At 39.8% G+C, this 16,410-nt stretch overlaps 1 protein-coding gene across 1 annotated transcript in view; it reads right to left on the reverse strand.

The window, feature by feature from the left end:
• EGFR (epidermal growth factor receptor) overlaps positions 1-16,192 on the reverse strand; it is a 143,163-nt gene extending 126,971 nt beyond the window's left edge. Inside the window, exon 1 of the mRNA XM_075271233.1 lies at positions 15,755-16,192. Coding sequence (XP_075127334.1) covers positions 15,755-15,854 — 100 coding nt within the window. The 5' untranslated portion in view covers positions 15,855-16,192. The remainder of the gene's footprint in view (positions 1-15,754) is intronic.
• Between the last annotated feature and the right edge of the window lie 218 nt (positions 16,193-16,410).

Genomic DNA, 16,410 nt, shown 5'->3' on the forward strand with positions numbered 1-16,410 from the left:
CTTAGGGGAAGCCCATAAAAGCTCAGGGACAAGGTATAAACTCCATACAGATGTTATACTGGTCGGATTTGTGGCTTGGATCGCAATGCCGCACTAAGCCATTATTTTGTTATTGAAGAAAGGTATATTTTTCTAGAATAAATAAGGTGTATATGTCAAATTGTTGTGATTTTCAATGCTTTTCACTTGGGAGAACAATTGTAATTGTATGGCCTACTTTAGAGGGTCTCAATATTGCTTTATTGTAGGGTCCTTATTATGGTTGCAACACTCTGCCCCACTGCAGCGCCACTAAGGGTCACTGCTGTATAGTTAGGTTCTGCTACAACATCCTAGGATTTAGAGCAGAAAATGAATGGTGTGAATACAGGCTCTGACTATATAGAGCTCCAGATGTGCCTGTAAGTGAAATGACAGACACATTGTAGGAAATGTAATACAGTCACAGTAAACCCTTCTGACAAGGCCAGATGACAATTTAGTGTAGTGTTTGCAATGTGACTCCAGGTGTATTTGCTCAGCAGACTGTCCTCCATAGTTGCTAGCAGCCTGATAGTAGTGTCACTTTGGAGAAGTGTGTAAAATATATTATTGATAAATCAGAGGGAACCTTATTTTCAGACCAAAGAGAGAAAAATAATTATCAAGTCAGAAGAAACGGAAGAATTTTCTATATGTATCTGTTGCCTATGTAATGTATCAACGCAAAAAACATGTACCCAAGATGCTGCCAAACTCAAGGATCAGGAAGAGTGAAGGTGAAGAGTTTTCTTTAATGGCCATGGAGTAAAAGAAGGCCGACTTCACTGTGAATGAAAACAGGCTCCCTCACTATATACTGGTAATAGACCCACACCGCCCACACTGTGATGCTGCCCCCTTGCCTATGGGAAGACTAGTTGGAATCATGTGTGCATTTACAGGTACTTGTAAAATTCTATCGTCCCTGCAGGCTCTGTCTAAGTGGCATACACTTGTTAAAGTTGGTGAGTAATTTTGGTGGCCACAAGCCACAGATGGCTGCCCAATAAGGCTAGGTTAAAATGCTCTGTTAGGCATAATCATAGTTTACAAAATATCTATAGTGTTCACGGCCAAGACTTATATTAGCAAACATATCTCAAGAAGGACCTGTGTGTTGTGCCATTCCTCTCTTAGGCCACGTTCACATCTACGTTTGGTATTCCATTCGGGAGTTCGCTTGGGGACCCCCCAAATGGGATACAGAACGCATTAAAAAGCAGTGAGCAATGAAACCACACAGACCTTGGGCCCGTGTGTCTTCTACAGTGTCCGCACAAATCATGTAGGGGGGGGGGCAGTCGGTCGGTCAAGGTCTTTGGTGTCGGTCAGGAAGGGGGGGGGGGGGGGGGAATGTCAAAAGTTCGCCACGGGGCCCCGCCATTCCTAGTTACGCCACTGTACTGAGTGCATGATATGAAGATGCATCCACTTAAAAGGGAGAAGGACTGTGATCATGTGATTGTTGTTTTCTTGCATCGGGATGACGCCTTCACTGCGGTAGCAATCAAAGGATTAGAATGACACACCTTTTACTTTATATTACCATCTATAACACATATCCAAAAGCATATAACAAGGACCTAATTCATGTACAGCTTGCTTCTGCTCCAGACTAATGCAATAAATCTTCTACATCAAAACAGGTATATATATGATTTAGACCTGATATCGATATCATTTCTATATGAAAAGGCTTCATCGTCTAGATTTACAGAGGGAATTTTTGCACTTTTCTAGGGATTAAAGTTGTGGATTCAAACAAGAAAGAAGTATAACTCCTTTCTTTATACTTTTCTGGCCCTTTGTATTGGCTAAGAAAAATATATCATACTTCCCTTAATGCCTCAATGGCACAAATGCATGGGTGTATAAGGCATCTGTGTCCACAGACTGATATGAACCCTTATTACATATGGGCCCATATGAAACGCGTTCTCTAATTTCATATCTCATTAAAAATTAAATAGAACTATGTAGATAGGGATTCCCACAATATGCCACAATTTATAAATACTTGCAGATTACTATATTATCCTAGATTCACACTAGCACCAAGTTCTGTGTTGTTCGGGTCTAAATGGGGACCCGAGAGATGAAGAGCCTGTCCACTTAGAAAGAGGTTACGTGCAGACCCCATATACTATAATGGGGACCACCTGGTTTAGATCAGTTTTATTCTGAAATTGACAGAGGGAAAAGTCCTCCTTGCAGGACTTTTCTCTCTGACAATCTGCGGTGGAGTCTCCGTCAGAGACTCCAACACAGATGTGAACCTAGTCTAAGGCAATTTTCACATCTGCCTTGGAGGCTTTATTAATATCATCCATTAAAGAGTTCATCTAAAAATGCAGATTTTCTACATAGTCTATGAGGTTCCTCAGGATCTATAGTTGTCCGTCACTAGGCAGATTGGTTTTCTGTTTATTATTATTATTATTATTTTTTTTTTTTTTTTTTTTTTTGCTCCTATGACAGTTCAAGAGAATGGAATAAAAATGAATGATAATCTGAACTTACCATTATTGAATATATTAGTTTTCACTCACACAGGGGAGGCAGAAATTTGGCCAGGGCCACATGGTGTACATGGAAGTTCTACAGCATATTCCCCTGCAAGCTACCTGAAATTGGGGTTGCTCACCTGTAGGTTTGTTCTTTGGGCTTCCCCGTGGCTTTAAGCCTACGCACTGCAAATCTGCTAAAACCAGCAGTGACATGCTTTAACACCCACAGAGTGACTTTTCACCATAGGTTTTAGTATCAGCACGTGGATAAGGTTGGTTTCAATCTCATTCATAGTCATACTACTATAGATACAGCAACAGGACAGTTACCAGCAAGTTCACTTTATGGCCCCAGCCATGTATAAGTTCCTATATTTTTGTTATAACTTTCTTTTTTTTTTTGAATTGTAAAGAAAAAATTCTGTGCCGTGCCAAAATGGTTATTCTTGCATTAATGGGGCTAAGTCACTTCAAGAAAGGTACTGGAGTCAAGTAGAAGAAAACTTGAAGTTAAAGAAAGAGTTATGGAAATACTTTACTTGTGACCTAGGAATCTTTCTATAAAGTCTACTTGATGTAGCTTTTGACTATAAAATGATGGCGGCCCTAGTAAAACCTGCAAATAAATATGTGAACCATAGACCCGCCTGGAAAGTGAGTGGTTAATGAAGACAATGAAGCAATAGCTGGAAGGATAATACGAGGCCTAATTAAGAACATTAAGACATCTTTGCTCTTCATCAGAAGCCCAAACCTGCTTCTAATCCTGTGATGGGGAGTTACCATGGAAACACGCTTTTGTTCTGAAAGAAAACAATGGGAAAAAGACTAAAGTCTGCCCGCTGAAAATTATTAACTGCGATGGTTAAATACAGGGGCTGCCGAAACTTGTATTTCACAAGATATATTCTTGGTCTACTGTGAGAGCAAATAAAAAAGGAATGAATCTTCCACTTGGAGAAGATGGCGGGGAAAGCACATAATATCAAAGGAGTGGATTCTACGCCACCGTAACGTCTATATTTAACCTTTCCCGTAGTGGTGGAGTGGTCTTTCCATATAGACTCTTAGTGTTAACTATATTCTCCATATATCTAGGTCAGAAATAGCTGATAGAATGCTACAAAAGAGATTACATTGCAGTTCATATCCTATTTGCTTTGGGCACTTCCTTTCATGTTGGAAAGTCCCTTGAAGGGTTTTTCCCACAAAAACAAATTATCCCCTAATCCACAGGACAGGAGATAAGAGTCTGATCACTGGGGATCTCTTCACTGGGAAACATGCCATCAAACATGTGGTCCCAATATTCTCATTTCAATGCTTTGATAGTCGCGCAAACTCGCGACCCATTCAATAATTTCTACGGAGATGCTGACGAGAACCTGAGCGTAGCACTTGGCTATCTCCAGCAATCACATAGAGATAAAAGAAGTGTCAATTTGTACGCACAACTTTAACTTTATTGTAACATGGCTATGCTGCACCCCTTTTCTTGTGATTGGTGGTGGTTACAGCAGGTTCCTACCCCCCGCGAGTAGACACAGCAGTCATCTCTGTGTGAAGCAGGCGGCAAATATTTGGTATCCATACAGTGCTGTCATTGGAGAAACAAATCATTACGTATACGCATTGAAGTCAACAAGAAGAGGGTCCTGAGATCCCTCTCCATTAACTTCAAATTCACTAAAAGATTATTTTCAAAACCAGACAACCTCTTTAATCCAAGTACTAAATCTTTAGATGTGCCAATAAACATCCTTGATCTTGGAATACAAAGAACTTGGCTTAGTAGAGCAGAATCAAGGTCTGAAATTTATGACAATAATTTACAATAATAATCTGTAATAATCTGATTTTTCCCTGATTCTTCCTTGCTGTTGAAGAGTTTTTCCAGGCTTTTGATATTGATGAGGTATAGTCAGGATAGGATTGGTCATCCATATCAAATCAGTGGAGCCCAACACTCAGCACCCACACTGATCAGATGTTCTCAGTTAGGGTGCCCAAATGATCATTAATAATCTTGCATGTGCTACACAAATAGCCTTTCTACTTGGAATAATACACAAGGTTAAGGAACAACTATTTAAAGGTCTAAATATCTACATGACACTCCCCATTCACCTTATGTAATATGTATGCAAAAAATATTTGAACAAATTAAGCATTTTAGCTTTCTGATGCCCATCACTACGTAAAATGTTTAAGGAATTGCAAAAATACTCAATTTGTGTAATATTTGTTATCACATTTATATATATTATATACTGTATATTATTGCTCTGTTGATTCCTGTGGCTGTTGCCTAGCTTCAATGTATGATACAGCAACACTTGCCGTAAACGTATGCACCATCTAAAACTTCTGTCAGCATCAGATACTAACCAGTGCTGTTTAATAGAAGAATAAATAAAAAGCCTCGCCATTGGATTTATAACGTGGTGAATACCTCTGTATAAAACAAGCTGATGGCAGAACGTCTACTGCATTACTTTATATGCAAACAATAAAAGGCAAGATTAATAATTTAGCTTTGTGGGTGGTCATGTAGAACGGTCCATTGGGTATATTAAGATAACATATTTGTCTGCATTGTATTCAACAAATCACGCTGCAACCCTGAATGTTCTGTTCATTTATGCATGTCGAAACTGTAGTGAATGGAAAGAGCCACTGGATCTGCGTGAAGGTTGGCGACTGATATTGTGTTTACAGGGCATTGAAATGAGCACTTTCCTATAAAAACAAGTCAGAGAACCACAAAGAACATTTCTACCTCCAAATAACCTGAACAACAAAGTGAAGTTGTTGCTTAAGTCAGAGATAACAAAGTTATTCTTTCACTTCGTATGGACAACCTTGAGCAATCATTGTAAAGAACAGAACTTGCTCTTTGAGCTCTCGGCTTGTGCTGTTAATATATGGTATCGCAGTGGTCGGCCTCATGAATAATTCATGGCCTTCATAATTAGAGCAGCTTGGATACAAAAGACACAGGGGCCGCGCTAATTAATAGTTAATTGGTCTCCCTTTCAATCTTGTTGGCAGCCAGCATTACACGGAAGATGGGGATAATATTTTTGTAAGCTTCAAAACATTGTGAAATAAAGTCTCATTGACGATGGTCATTAACATCTGCTATATTCGACTCCTTGCTAAAGTGTTGATACATTTGGTAGAGATTATGAGACTTAGACGTTACGCACACACCAGCGCCACGTGCATGCAGCCTTTATGGGGGAACATGGAGTCCTTATGAGTTCCACCTTCAGGGCTGTAGACATTCTGTGTACTGGTGTGTGGTGCTTCTGTATGGAGCCACAGTACAAAAATACTCTCCCTTAGGCTGGGTTCACATCTGAGTCTGGTATCCATCCACTTGCAAACCGTTTTAAGAGATAAACGGTTTGGTACAAAAAAGATTCCAAAAGGTTACACAGCAGATACCCTAAATCCGTTTTTATAGACGGATTAGTCAACAGGTGTCCGTTCAAAAAAACTGAGCGTTTGTGTCCGTTTTTGACCAATACTTTTTCCTTCCCCTTTTTCATTCTGAGCATGTGCAGAGGGAAAAACGGATTACAAAATGGACACAAACTGATTGCTATCCGTTTTCCATAGACCTCATGTTAAAAAAGAACTGGATTGGTTGCTGTCCATCTGGAATCTTTATTTTTAGGGCTCGTTCACATCTGCGCCCAGGACTCCATTCTGCAGGTTTAGGTTTCCTGCACTAAACAGGGCAGGAGACGGAAACCTGCCGGCATCTTTCAAACCCATTCATTTGAATGGGTTTGAAAAGTGTCCGGCCGTGAGCGCCGATGAGCGTTTTATGCTCTCCACAGCTAAACTGTTTTTTTTAACCGGACACAGAGTCGGACATGCAGTACTCTGTGTCCGGTTTTAAAAAAGACGGTTTCGCTAATACATACGGATTACTTTTAAAACCCATTGAAGTCAATGGGTTTTAATTTTGTCTGTTCGAAATCAGATTTCAAATACTGATTTTGAAAAGATTTGCCGATCGTAGATGTGATCTGGGCCTTAGAAGCAATATCAGAGACTTGTGTCTATATAGTATAAGGGTATGCTCACTCAGCAGAATTTAGCGCTGAGTTTGTGGCCTGAAAACTTAACTCAAAATTCTGGTTTTGCCTGAAACCAGTCTCCTTTGATTTCAATAGGAAGGAGAAGATTTTTTTTTTCCTTTAGCTGATTTATTCAGCTACTAGAAAAAATAATTGTCATAATCAATCCTCAGGTGGATTTAACGTGATAACTCACACTGAAGTGAATGGAAGCTGGAAAATTACCACCTGGTAGGTGGGAAATTAGTAAATTCTGCCGTGGAAATTGCCATGGAATTTGATCAAGTGAAAAATTCTGTGTTAAATTTTGAATACTGAATTTTCCAGCTAGTAAAAGTTCCTGAAGTTGAAAATATATTTTGAAGCTGGACATATCCTAGGGGTGAATTCACAGAAACTTCACAGAAAATCTGTCATGTGTGTCTCGAGGCGTACTTGCCAACGCTCCTGTGATGTTCCGAGGTTTCTGGACAAAGAGGAGACCTCACAAATTCTTGGAAGAGTTGCTAAATCTCCCAAAGAAGCCTCCCAAGAAGGCTTTCTTTATGGTATCTCTATTATGCTTAATATGAAACAAAACTGTAATAATCCTAATAAGAGATCCAATTGTGGTAATTAATAAGGTATAGGAGGGAAAGGTTAATAAAGGTGGTCTAAAGAAGAAAACTCTTTACGTATAGAATCATATGTAGCATCCTATTCTTTAAAACAGATGAAACTAAATTAACATGGAGTTATACAATAATGTGTCTGCTAATTCCTGTTCAGAGATGGACTCAATGAGGCAGAACTATGTCAAACGCCAGTCTTAATATGGGCCCAATTAACTCTTCATAAATTAGGTGCACACTTGTGCACCAAAATGGAAATCTATGCCAATTAGGAACTAGATTAGCGAGAGACCACCATGTAAGTATGTGGAGTCTTACAAAGCCCTTTTCGCTCCACTGTGGGGGATTGTGGGAAGAATATGCAAATATGTTTCCCAGGATGTAAATGCCCTCTATGGAAAATTCCCTTGAACATTATGCCTGACTTTCCAACAAGCCTTTATTGCAATGATGCGGGATTTTGCCAACTCAGTATCATCCCAACTGCGGACAGCGCTGTTTCGATCTGATTGGATCTCATCAGCACAGCCTAGTACCAAAAAACTGGTGTTTGCATTAATAAATATGCCACAATGTGGTGAGTAAGATGGAGAACGGGGGTAGCGCATGTTTGACACAAGAAAGGGCCAAGTGCCCCACAATATCAGAAAACTGGTGTAAAAGGTTTGATAGAGTTACTGGATTTAGGATAGTAGATAGAAACATAAAAACCTTTTGCAAATGTGTTTCCCTGTTTGGAAATCTCTCCAAAAGATCCCATCTTTGAGAAGACTGCATTGTCCACACTACGTTTTCTGCGGTGGATTTTCAGCTTTCCATATTAGCCATCTTCCTCAAGAAACCACCTCTCCACGAGACTACTTTAACTTTGGGTGGTCGTCTCAAAGAAGTTTCTACCAGGTAACTACAACGTGCTACTCCAGGCTACAGTAATTCTTATAAAATATAATACTGTCTTCCTAGAGTATATGTGTCACACCTTTCCTATCTACAAGTCTTCTCTGGGAAAATGTATTTGTAGGCTGAATTTTACCATTGTAATAAAAACCATCAGTCAAACAAACATATATAATCCTGACGCATATAATTGTCTCAGTTCAAACATCCCCTCACCCACATAATAAATGTGAGACGTAAATGGAGGTAGACTGACAGAAATGCAGACTAACACATGAAATCGACTGTAGGTGTGAACACAGAGTAGTGGAGACTTGGTGAAAAGAGCAGGAGCAAGTGAGAATGTTAAAACCATATCTTATAGTATAACATGCTTTTTTCTTTTGTTCAATTTTACTGCAAAAGCTAGAAACGAGTCACCCCAGTTGCATATAGCATTAGCTAAATGTGACATGTCTGGGTATATCTGGTCAATTGTTTCTGTCCTTCCCTGTATGCATGTGCATAAAAAATCTTACTCTATAGCACCGCCCCCTGGACTCCTAAACTGAGAATGAGTAGAGATTTTAGTGAATTAAACAATTTACTAGAATTTTTCTAACAAAACCTACAGCTCAGGTCCTCCAGTCTTTACATTGGACTGGTACAGACTATTAAAATGTAGTATTACAGCTCGACTCCCATTTTAACTAATGGACAACCATGTGATATATTAATTGTGGGAGTTGCTCTTTCCAGAGACTCTCTTCTATAGCTAATAGAGAGGATCCCAAACAAAGGACTTTCCTCCATAATGTCAAATATGCTGAGACTGCAATAGGGATAAACCTTCCCATTTACGCTAAAGGTAGGCCTACAAGTAGTATATATGCTGTAGTTTCTTCACTCAGGTCAGTGGGAGTGAAAAGCGCAGCTTATTTCTTTGGAAAACACACCACTATGAGGATATGTTTTCCGTGCACCTTTATATAGTAACTTTGGAGAGGGTCATCAGCTCACTTGACATGGTATGTTGCAGGAAGGAATGTGTTATGCTGCAGGGCACGTACAGACTACGTAACCCTATCTGGAGTATTCTGCAGAAGTAGTCATTGGAAATCATACTGTACAATGGGATGTGCATGTGAATTCTATCAAATAAAATTGTAGAAGCAAAGCTAAAAAAAAACAACCAGCATAGCACAAATAACATGAGAGAGATGTGTCAGTAGATTGTAGGCAATAGCGTGCAGTGTACCTACCCACCAGAACAATCTTCCTTCTTCACTTGAAGGCATTTAATCTGATCTCTATTAGACAAGGTAAGATGCAGCGTTATTAATATATAAATATATATATATATATATACTGGTATGATATATATATATATATATATATATATATATATGTTTGTGCTGCAATGCAAAAAATTATAATACTGGTGTCTTCTAATGCTGCATGAATAGCGTAGCTTTATATAGCCTCCAATCTGAACCTTATGCGTCTAAATAAGGCTTGATTCATATCTGCGCATGGTCTGCTTAGGGACTCCCTGAACAGAAACCCAATCTGTATAAAAAAGCGGTTACCTTAGGAAACCCGTAGACCCCATAGACTATAATGGGTATGTGTGGTTTCCGTTCGGTTTCCGCCTGAAAAGGCAGAAAAATGCGGAGAGAAAAGCGCTTGTAGAGAGTGGAACGGAATCCCCGTACGGAGTGGCAAGCGCAGATGTGACCTGAGCATAAGTATGTAGGTATACAGTATATTTCATATGATAGGTGACTGCATGTTAATGGATCTCGTATTTCTTATAACACTTACAACTGTGATGCACAGATCTGGTTTGATTCCTTGATGTATATGTGCTCACCAACCTTACTAAAAACATCAAAGACTACTAAACTTCTGTAGCGAAGCAGTGAGATTCCGTCACCTGAACTTCTCTGTAAATCTACTAACTGAAGAAGGAAGCATAGTTTCCAGCTCACTTCAGAAAACCGCCAGTCCAAACTTGCCCTCTTACTTTAGAATTAGTGAAAAAAATCCTCATACCCTCTGCCTCCAACAACAAAAAGCCAAAAAACAATGTACACTCCAACTTCTTTTCATGCCAATGATGGTGCTGTCAAGAGGAAATACCTGTGGTCTCCTCCAACAGGCAAATTGTATACTAAATGAGTGAACAATCCTCACCAAACCACAGGTATAATCTAGGTAAATAAAAGGTATAACAAATGAGTAAAACATGCATGCGCATAGATTTTATTATATGATGTAGCAAGCATTATATATGTTACATATTAATTAGATATTAATAGATATCATAGTCATATCTATTGAATATATTACTTTTTTTAAATGAAATCTTAAGGGGGTTTCTCAGCATCTGAAAAATAAAGTTAAAACTGCTAAGGAGGGACTTGTTAAAATAACAAAAGGTTACTCAATCTTACAAGATCTCTTGCTGCTCCGGTCCACAGGTCCCCACTATACTCATTTTCTGGTGTCTCCTGGCATATGCTGGAAATAGGAGATGTCTGTCCAGCCAAACGTTGGCAGAGGTGGGTAACCATTCTGGCCAGTGATTGGCTGCACACTCACTTGGGATAACTTCCTGTTTGTATTGGGTGCACCAGAAAATGGAGCACAGCAGGGAATTGGAGAGCCTGTGGCCCGAAGCAGTGGAAGATCGTGGAGGGGTGAGTAATATGCCCCTGTTTAGCAATTTTAACTGTAACCCTGTCAATTATGTCAAAAATATCCCTAGGAAACATTAGGCATTGTAATGCTGGTATTATTTACTATTCTGGTAGCCATCCTGAGATTTTGACATCATTGCATCAGTCAATACGCACTGATTAGCCATAACATTAAAACCACCTAATATTGTGCCGAAAAAACAGTACAGCATGGGCACCATAAGCACTCTGGTATTTGGGAAACACCTATAGTATTTGACAAAAAGAATATGGCGATCAATCTCTTAAGTTCTGTAGATTGTGAAGTTAACGCCTTCCTTGAGCATTTGTATTCATGATCCCGTTGCTGGTTCATTTGCTTTGGGTAACTTTTGGTGGGTACTAACCCTTACATAATGGGAATGCCCACAAGAAATGCAGTTTTGGAGATGCTCCGATCCAGACAACCATAACAATGTGACCTTTGTCATCTTCATTCAGTTCCTTATACTTTTGCTCCCATTTAATAAAATGACTAACTCTAGAATGGTCTCTCATTAAGCATTCTGTACATACAATGACAGATGGCCTTGTCTTGGACAGTATTTTACTGTACAAACCTATACAAGAAGAACCTGAAAAACTGGTGGTGGACGTGCAGTGAAATCCAGGACAGAACAGGTAAAGGGGTTGATCCACAATGTCAACATACTGACAACCCCTGTGCCTTACACCATCTTAAAGTCCAAATGCCGCTGCTGTAAGGGAATGCACCATAACTACAATGTAATCCATAGGGTCGGTTCACACTGAGTTCTTTGGTGAAGATTTTGATGTTGAATCCGCTTCAAAATCAGCCTCCAAAAAAAGCCTTCCATTAGAACTCTGTGTTAACTGACCCACAGTCTAGCACAGCAGACAACTTGCGGCAGTAAGCATTTTAAGCAAACTACTCATAGTTAGGCAGTCTCCTTTAAGGAACATTTTATTATATGGATGTAAATAGTTATGTACAAAAGTCAGAGAGAGAGCAGTATGGTATCCTTCACCGTTCATCCAGCATGGCCCTTTTCCTCAGATGTGAATAGTGGGAGCCTCCATAAACTTCACATTGTGCTAGACTGTGGATAACTTAATAAATAGGTTGGCAGGATCAACAGGTTGGATAACCCCTTTAAGCAAATATATGACGTGTTATGTCCCATTTATTACATATATACCATATGTAAAGGTTACAGCAAAAACCATTCCAATCACTGTACTGCAATAGTAATAAAAGTGGCAACAAAATTCCATTTAATACCTCTTGTTACGTTATTTCTACAGTGACAGCAGTGGAGAATATACAGTATATCTTCTGCCCTGCCAGTCACATTGCTTTATATGAGGGAATGTGATTGAGATTCTCCATATGATCAATTCTACTACCACATCTTCATCTCATTGACACCCTATAGAGAAGCAAGTAATTACAAAGCCTTGGGAATCACTCTGCTTTGCTGTGTAACTGAGCAATGGATTTCTCAGTTTCTAACTTTACATGGACCCCTATGTTGTACATATATTTATTATTAGACATTGCTGAGTTTTTTCTATGTGGATTATGATATAGAGAAAATGCTATATTATAATATATATATATATATATATATATATATATATATATATATATATTGCTATATATGCTGATTCCATCTGTTCTGCATTCGTTTTCCAATCTGTCACAATCTGTTAATAAAATCTAAAAATCTACTTTGCAACCTGACATGCAGTGTGAGGAAGCATCAACGTGGTATTATATTATCACTTCTCTCCACTTTCCCCTAAATCCCGATACCTTACCATATCAGCAGCATGGATTGGTAACTGTCCCTGAAGCCTGCGTAATGAAATGGCCAGGAGGCAGAGACCTGCGAGTATTCCTGGAATAGGAGGTAACTTGCTAATAGGTGACAGTCCAAGTGCTGGGGTCACAAAAATAGGGGTCCCTTCTACCCCTAAATGAAAGGAATGGATGACCAAGCGAACATTGCCACTTTTAGCGATCAGCTGGAGATACCGAAGCACTGTTCTTGGTTATCACTGGCTCTCTCATAGAGGAAGAATGGAGCAGCCACACGCATGATCAACCTGCTGCTCCATTTAGAAGAGGGATCAGATAAGGGGTAACTTGGAATAACTGGATACTACTTTAGATGGGGAGTTATTCTATGTTGAATCCTCAATTATAAGCAGCATGCTAATTTTTCTCACAGATTTTATTTCCTGTAGAAACAGTTATAGGAATCTCACCTAGAGAAAAAACATGGACCGCAGCTCTTGCTACATTACAATCATGTGTGAGCACAGCCTAAGAGAGACATTGTGGGAAGAGACAGAGACCATTTAACAAATGGAAATGGGCACAAACCATTAAACAGTTCTTTTTTTGGCTCAGACACATAAATATACCTAAGGCAAAGTCCCAGAAAAGATTCAAGTGTTTAGCTCAGTTTCTGCTCTAAGTGTCTTCAAAACTGCTTTGTCTCAGAGCCAGAACAAAAGCTGCTGGAGTCAACTCCCTGACGATATTGCATAGGGAAAGCAGGTAGGGACTTGCAGGCCAGGAACGTGACTTTAGCACTAGACTGAGGTGTGTTTCTGCCAGTGGCTCAGATCATAGTGCACAGTCACAGAAAGGTATAGAGGCTAAGCTTTACAACATTGCAGGGCGCACATGTGTAGAGTGCTGCAGATTGGCTAGTGTAGCCATTGGCATCTGGCCAAGGCTCTACTGGCAAAGTTCAAGATTTACCGGAGAGTCAGACAATAAGAGGGAAAGAGAGGAGGGGGAGAAAGTGAAGGACTTATGAAATGGTGAGAACTTTTCACCAGTTGGCATACTACACGAATGGGCTGAATTTACATCTAGATTATATCTATAGTCATATTATCCTCTTCTTCACTGACCTCAAAAAGGGTCTCTGACTTCCAAATTTATGCAAAAGTCTATAGAATTACTACCTTTGCTATGTAATAAATACAACCTATCACTCAATATTCTCCTCCATTTCAGGAGGACTGAATGGGATTTGTGACAGGATATTATATTTGTTATATAAACATATGTACAATTACAGTGTAACACTCCCTATATATTATCTAATCCACACGTTCTCCATATATAACATACATGTTTGAAGCCATGCATTTCACAATTCTAAAAAACAGACGAAATGTAGGAAATCTAGTAGGCGGATGAAGGCAGCCAGAAGTGTCCTTATGAAATCATAGGAGCGGGATGTCTGCTGCTCTATAATTTAGCTTCTCTAAGACTGTGTAACCCTTTCCAGTCTCCTTTAAAAATTGCTGCCATATGTCCATTACATAAGTTGGTCATGTATGACTATTGTCTTCACAAATGGTGCATTCTACTATATACATAAAGCAGAGTAAAGCATCTGCCCTGAGATTTCCGACAAGAACTTGTTAAGGCGTGTCTGTATACAATGTAGTTTCAGATTTTTCCAAATACTAAATTTATTGAAAATATCGGATAATGCATAGCGCCCTAGTGACCTCTTATGGGTTGTCTCCCTAAGGTGCTATCAAACTAAGGTGAATCCTCGGATGTGTTTCAGAATTCTAAAGCCAGTCACATTACTAAGGGTCTCCATAAGCGTTGTTTCATAAACTTGTAAAGGTGACCCTAAAGTGTATTGCGACCATATCATACTGGCCTAAAATCAGGATCCCACCAGGGGTATATACTAGCCAAGACTGACAACTAAATGCAGACATCAATGAGGATGACAAGGGTGCTAAATACTGTAGGTGCACATGTCACTACATATGCAGGTAATAAGAGGAACAGCTGTCCAGACGTCAGTATTAAACTACGCCACGTGCCTGGACTATCAGGTGGTGACCTGTTCGCTTACTTTCTAAGGACATTATGACAAACACATATGTAATCCATGTCCACTCACATTACATATATGTAGCATACCCTTACTTTCTCTGTTTACATGGCTACACACTGGACAAGATGTCCTGAATTGGACTCAATATTGAATGCTGCCTGTTAAAGGAACATACACTATAAGATATCTGGTGTGATGTGACTAGTTTTCTGTCTATTCACTCATATGACAGGTGATTAAATACTGTGACCATGTTGTATATTAGTAACTACAGGGAAACTAAATATGACCTATAGAAAAGGTGATACTCCTGAATGCACTGTTGAAAATGTATGAAATTGTGGGTGGGTGTAAAAATATCCACGCCCGTAGGGCGACCCTACAGGAGATAAATTCGGCCGATATGATCGATTGAAAATGGGATCGCCAGATTGAAAAATTTTGCCTGTGATGAGCCAAATTCAGTCAATAATTTACCACTCCGCGACACTATCCAGGGTACATTTTGTAAACCTTGTTCGTAGTTATGGTCCCAAAGATGACTGATCAATAGGGCATCCATTGCATCTCTTCAATGACAGATCCAAGTCCATACACAACATGCTACTATATAATATCAGAATGAAATGACAACTATCCTGTCAATCACGTGAGTAAAGAGATATATTGTTTATCACCTTACAAACTAGCCATATTTGTTTGTAAGTCTATATCTCTGTTGCACTTCCAGCACTTTATAGAGTGCGACACATTAACCCACGTGCCCCAATGTGCAATAATGGCAATTGACACTGAACCACTCACAATCATTATGCGGAAAACTGAACTCTCTCCTTAAGACGGAGTAATGCATTTCTTCACTATCTTAACACTGATCTCAGCTGTGAGAAAGAACAAGTCACCTATTGCCCCTTGCTTGACTTCACAAGATACAGGCAGTCACGTGAAGACATTCTTAAGTGCAGGTAATTAAAGGGACACAGTCACCTAAGTGCCAGTACACGCCAGTAGTGTGTAAAGACCTGTAGATTCAAGACATACACAGTCACAACTTTAGGTTCTTACCAACTCTGTCGTCTTGGGCATCACAAGTCATGAAAAGAAAGAAGGCGAAGAGGAGTAAAGGAACTCCTTGGTGTCCCAAGTCCAGACCAAGTGTCTTCATCCTGATGGCAGGTGGTCACAGAGAAGTCAGGAGGAAGCCCTGGATCCTTGGAGGGATCTTTGCTTATTCTACTTCTCCCCAATATCTAGGTGACTAAATTTACAATCCAGAAATGCTGTGTCCCAGAGATCACAATGCATCACACATGACAGATCCCTGGAGATCAGAAGGTAAATCCACAGCTGAGGCTGATCTCCTGGCTACTGTCTGCACTGACAGCCGGCTCCTTCTAGCCACACATCATAGTCCTGGACTTGGAAAACTTTTGACAGTTTCAGCCGGCTCCGTGTCTCCCAGTCTGATCACAATACGAGGAGAATGTGGCATGCCTGGATTGTGACATCACGAGAGGTGTGTCCCATTCCACTACCCTTCCCAAATCCTCCCTCCCGACTGGAGCACTTGTATTATTACCACTCTGCTATGTGATATCTGCACTGCCACCTAATGGTCACTGCAGGAAGGCGCTGGGAGATCGGACAGGTTTCCTTCAGCTGACAGGTCACTGAGATCTTCTGTGCCGTCTGTTTTCCAGGAACTGCAGCTCTATCTGTTC

The sequence above is a fragment of the Leptodactylus fuscus genome, chromosome 4 (assembly GCF_031893055.1).
Source record: "Leptodactylus fuscus isolate aLepFus1 chromosome 4, aLepFus1.hap2, whole genome shotgun sequence".
Classification (NCBI taxonomy): Eukaryota; Metazoa; Chordata; class Amphibia; order Anura; family Leptodactylidae; genus Leptodactylus; species Leptodactylus fuscus.